The 992-nt window shown below is 40.6% G+C and overlaps 1 protein-coding gene across 1 annotated transcript; it reads right to left on the bottom strand.

Moving 5' to 3' along the window:
• Positions 1-366: 366 nt before the first annotated feature.
• Positions 367-768, bottom strand: LOC130031523 (ubiquitin-conjugating enzyme E2 D3-like). The gene has a single exon (XM_056122878.1). The coding sequence runs from the start codon at positions 766-768 to the stop codon at positions 367-369; it is 402 nt and encodes a 133-aa protein (XP_055978853.1).
• Between the last annotated feature and the right edge of the window lie 224 nt (positions 769-992).

The raw sequence follows: 992 nt of genomic DNA, 5'->3' as shown, positions 1-992 counted from the left end.
ATTAATATATCCACTTAACAATTATAGACATAAAATAAAGGTAGAAATAGTCTGTATCCTAATGAAAAATCATAATAAAAATAACAATCCATTGATTATATAAAATGGTGTGATCATAAATCTGCCAAAATAGCCATAGGTTAAAAGCTACTCTGTTCTGACGATTTTCAAAATAAAAACTTAAGAATCTATTTTTAAAAATTAGGACAGATAATATTTGACCTAATTAACTTTTCAAAATCTGTAGTTTTTGACAGTGTGGAATTGATACGAAGTTAGATAAATAAGTCAATGGAAACAAGTAGTGTCCAGAAATAAACCTATTAGCATATAGTTAATTAATTTTGGCAAAATTGACAAAGAAATTTATTGTGGAAATAATCTTTTCAAGATCCGTGCAATCTCTGGCATGAGGGGGTCATCTGGGTTTGGATCACATAGCAGTGAACTAATGGATAAAAGAACTTTAGAAATACTTAAAGCTGGAGACCACTGTGATCTTAGAATATCGAGACAAATGCTGCCATTACTGTTAACATTTGGATGATAAATTCTTGTTGTAAATGCAACCTTAGGTGACTTGAAGGGGTAGTCTCTAGGAAAATGAATGGTCAAGAAGAATACACCACCTTGATAGGGGCTGTCATTAGGTCCTATGATGGTGCCTTGCCAGTGAAACATATCATCCCCGACTGGACCTGCAGAACATTGTGCTGGAGGGTCACGGGCCAAATCACTAAGTTCCTTATTGATCCGCTTCAGCGCCATGCTGTGGGTGCTCAGTGCACTGCGGGCTCAACCCGGCTGCCGGGCAGAGATGCAGGATACGGGATGGGGATGGGGGAGGCTGCAGTCTCAGCTCTGATGTACCAGGTGCCCTGCATGCTGCTGCCCCGGCTGGCCCCGCACTCCGGTCGGCCACTGAGAAGCCTCGAGAACCGGAAGGAGATGACCTGAAAGATTTTCTCTCCTGTGAAGATGGCTTGTGCAGT

The sequence above is a fragment of the Sorex fumeus genome, unplaced genomic scaffold (genome assembly GCF_029834395.1).
Source record: "Sorex fumeus unplaced genomic scaffold, SorFum_2.1 ptg000047l, whole genome shotgun sequence".
In the NCBI taxonomy this organism is placed as follows: Eukaryota; Metazoa; Chordata; class Mammalia; order Eulipotyphla; family Soricidae; genus Sorex; species Sorex fumeus.
This window is presented reverse-complemented; position numbering and strand designations above follow the sequence as displayed.

What these genes read in the sequence shown, in the direction of transcription:
- LOC130031523 (XM_056122878.1), bottom strand. Translation starts at nt 768, where the DNA reads ATGGCGCTGAAGCGGATCAATAAGGAACTTAGTGATTTGGCCCGTGAC.